This window comes from Merops nubicus, unplaced genomic scaffold (assembly GCF_000691845.1).
Source record: "Merops nubicus isolate BGI_N331 unplaced genomic scaffold, ASM69184v1 scaffold28783, whole genome shotgun sequence".
Classification (NCBI taxonomy): domain Eukaryota; kingdom Metazoa; phylum Chordata; class Aves; order Coraciiformes; family Meropidae; genus Merops; species Merops nubicus.
Window position 1 is genome coordinate 1,123 of NW_008600056.1, and position 3,431 is coordinate 4,553.

Sequence of the window (3,431 nt, forward strand, 5' to 3'; positions counted from 1 at the left end):
AGGGGAGAAGAGATTTCATCTTCAGCCCTGAACACAAGCTGCTGTTGTGACAAATGCTTATCACCACCCAGGCGGGACAATGTCCTTCCTGTTCCTGTTCTTCCACCCCTTCCGTGTTGTTCTCCAGCCCGCTCCCTACCCAGGCCCTGCCAAAAAAAATGATTCTACCTCACGCACAAAGAAAAAATTCTTTGCTGGCTTGTTGGAAGGGCCGATAAGATGAAAAGGGAACGGAGCCAAGGGCAGGAACCGACTCCCAGCCCCAGGATGGGTTTTTGTTCGTTGTTAATAAAAAAGAAAAGTGAACTCTGGGCCAGCTTAATTGCTTTCAGTAAAGATCAGCCCTTCTATAAAAGAGATTTATGAGGGCACTGATGGTTCCTGGACTACCCGAGGATCTGATAAAGTTTCAGGTATAATAAATACCTTCATGAGAAGACCTGTGCCTGAACACACAAGTGCCACCGAGGTCGGTTTACCCCCTGGTCGTGGTGGGAGCCCCTGTGTGCTGGTGACCCTGCTCACACCAGCCAGGGCACCTTTGCCCTGGGGAGTGAGGGCACAGCCCATCTGCACGTCTCTTTGGAGTCCTTCAGGACATTTATTCAGCAGCTCCAGTGACACAGCACTGGCGGCTGCTAAGGGACAAGCACCAGGCACAAAGCAGTCTGCGTGGAGACAGGAGGGATTCTGCCCTATCCTCAGGAGCTATGGGGTTCTTGACAAAGAGTCAAGAGAGTCATACCCCTTGTCTCCTCAGAGGTCACAGAGATGCACCACATGCCTTTACACAACCTTTCTGTAGGCTAAGCAGGACCAGACCTGGCTGGGAGTTAGGAGGGTTCAAAAGAGGAGAGGTTCTGGGGGCACCTCCTCCTCCCAATCAACCCAAGAGCCTCCAAGAGGTCTCCTAAGGTCCAGAAGACAAGCAAGAACACACAGCAGTGTACAGCCACTGTAAACCAATGCAACCACTGGACTTTTTTTGATATTACCATCACAGACTCCACCGTGTTCCTGGCCCCAACCACCACCCCAGATTAAGGTAATTAACTCAGCCACGTGATCACCACCAGGAACTGGCAGGGTGCAAGGAAGGTGAGCTGGCCGAGGTCCCTGATGCCACCGTGCTCTTACCTGTGTGAGTCCTCTGATGTGCCTTCAGGTGGGAGCTCTTGGTATAAACTTTGGAGCAACCTGCCAGAAGAGAAAAGACACGTCCCTGTGAGAAAGGGGCCCTGGTGCAAACAAAGGGTGACAGTATGCAAATAAGCCTGGCTACACCCCTTTTGTTTCAGCAGTGACTGAGGAGAGTTTGTTCTCCAGGACAGACCTTCACAACACATTGGGCCACACACACCCTTAACATCCACATGCTGGGAATTGGGAAAGGGGAAGAGCCAGGCACAGGCACCTTTTCCCCTTCCTCAGCCAGGTCTTCCAGGAAGAAAGGTGGAAACATGAAGTTCAGCCCCGTGAGCTGCTGGCTCTGCAGATAACGTTGCTCTGTCTGGATTCCAGATGCAGCTGATATCACTGCTGCAAGGCTGGAGGGACCTGAGGGAGCAGGTCCAGAGGAGGGCCACAAAAACGATCAGAGGACAGTTCTGTGAAAGGCTGAGAGGATCACACAATGCTCTGGGTTGGAAGAGACCTTTAAAACCCACCTAGTCCAACCCCCAGGGATATCTGCAACTAGAGCAGGTTGCTCAGAGCCTTATCCAACATGACCTTGATGCTCCTTGGTGGGAGGGATAAGAGTGGGTGACCCAGTTCAGCCTTGCATCTGGGGGGTCTGAAGCCTCAGAGACCCCTCCCACAGGGCAGAGAGATGAGTATGTGTGAGATCAAGGACTGTCCCCCTGCTGGGCATGGAAATGAAGCCAACTGAGCACCCAGAGCAGCTTCCAAACCCAGCAGAAGCACCACGGAGAAGCCAGAGCAGACCATGGCTGAGCCTCATTTCCCCACGAGCAGGCAGAGAAAAAAACAACCAGGGTACACAGAGCCCTGGATGAGGGCTTTGCAAAGAGGTCCCCCCATTCCTCCAGCCACCAGCGTGAACCCAACACACCTCCCATCACCTCCTCCCACAGAGCACGTCGGTGCTGCCCCTGCCACCCCTCCTGATGGGTTTCACCTCTAGCAGGATCTCAGTGTGAGGGATGAGCAGCAGCTCCCCTGGCTCTGCACACACTCACTGTCAAGTCACCCAGGGTTTACTCAGTGTGGGTTGCTGGGGGATTTTTTTGGACCACAGATGTGTTCCTGCCTTCCTACACAGGCCAAGATCCCAGGGAAACCAGGTGAGCTTGGCCTTGGTAGTGCATCCTGTAGGATGAGGCTCCTGCTCTCAGAGTGGAGGGGTCTGTCCCAGAGCACTGCTCCACTGGGACCCTCAACCATGTCCCACCATGACTAGCAGAAGGTAAAAAAAAGCAGCAGCACAGGCTGTTAACCTCAAGAACATGGGTGCAGCTGCTGGCTCAGAAAGTCCCTAATCTGCAAGCCTTCAGAGGGTGGGGAGGTGCAAGCATGGGAAGATCTCCCTGAACCTGTCCTATTCTCATACACTTCCTCGGGTCACTGCTGGAGACAGGATCTGGGCTGGACTGGCCTCTGGGCTGACCTCCTCCAGCCACCCTCGTGCCACAGAAGGAGCAAGTCTTAAATCTTGTAGGAGGCAGGAAATGACTTTCCTCAGTCCACACACCCCCATGGGAAACCTGCTGCTGAAAAAAAAATCTGGAGGGTGGGGATGGGCCCAGGAAGCAGGAGGCAAGTGTCCCAGCAAGAGGACTGGTGATTTCCAAGCCCTCACACTGGTGTTACTGGGGTTTCTTGCTAAGGACACGATTCCTTCTCTCCTGTGGAGCATCACTGAGCGTTGGGAGCTGTGGGTGGCACGAAATCCCTGAGCACAGCACAGGAAATCCTCCAAGATCTCCTCCTGCCAAGGCATCACGGGTCTTTCAATGGACATGTTGGTGCAAGGAGGTGATCCACAGGACACAGCTTCAGCTCTGAGCTGACCATCACCCTGAAATGCCTTTTTTACACCATCCTGGCACAGTATGAGGAGCTGCTGGAGGATATGACACAGAGATGCTCAGCTCAGTGCCTCTTTGGAGAAGAAAACTGGGACTGAGGGACTGTGAAGTCTGCCTATGGCTGGACAAGATGAGAAGTGGGTTCATGTGAACCTCACGAGGTTCACCAAGGTCCTGCACCTGGGTAGGGACAAACTGGTGATCAGCACAGTCTGGGGGTGCAGGGATGGAGATCAGCCCTGTGGAGAAAGATCTGGGGGTGCTGGGGGTGAGGAGCTGGGCAGGAGACCCCCCTGCAGTGCTGGGGCAGCTCTGGAGTCCTCAGCACAGCAGAGGCAGGGAGCTGCTGGAGCGGGGCCCGCGGAGCCCCACAAATGCCCC

The 3,431-nt window shown here is 54.3% G+C and overlaps 1 protein-coding gene across 1 annotated transcript in view; it reads right to left on the reverse strand.

Annotated features, from left to right (window-relative positions):
• Nucleotides 1-1,137: 1,137 nt before the first annotated feature.
• LOC103770350 (Krueppel-like factor 5) overlaps nucleotides 1,138-3,431 on the reverse strand; it is a gene marked incomplete at its 3' end in the record, with an annotated part of 3,678 nt that continues 1,384 nt past the window's right edge. The window contains exon 2 of the mRNA XM_008937607.1: nucleotides 1,138-1,197. Within this exon, the coding sequence (XP_008935855.1) occupies nucleotides 1,138-1,197 (60 nt within the window). The remainder of the gene's footprint in view (nucleotides 1,198-3,431) is intronic.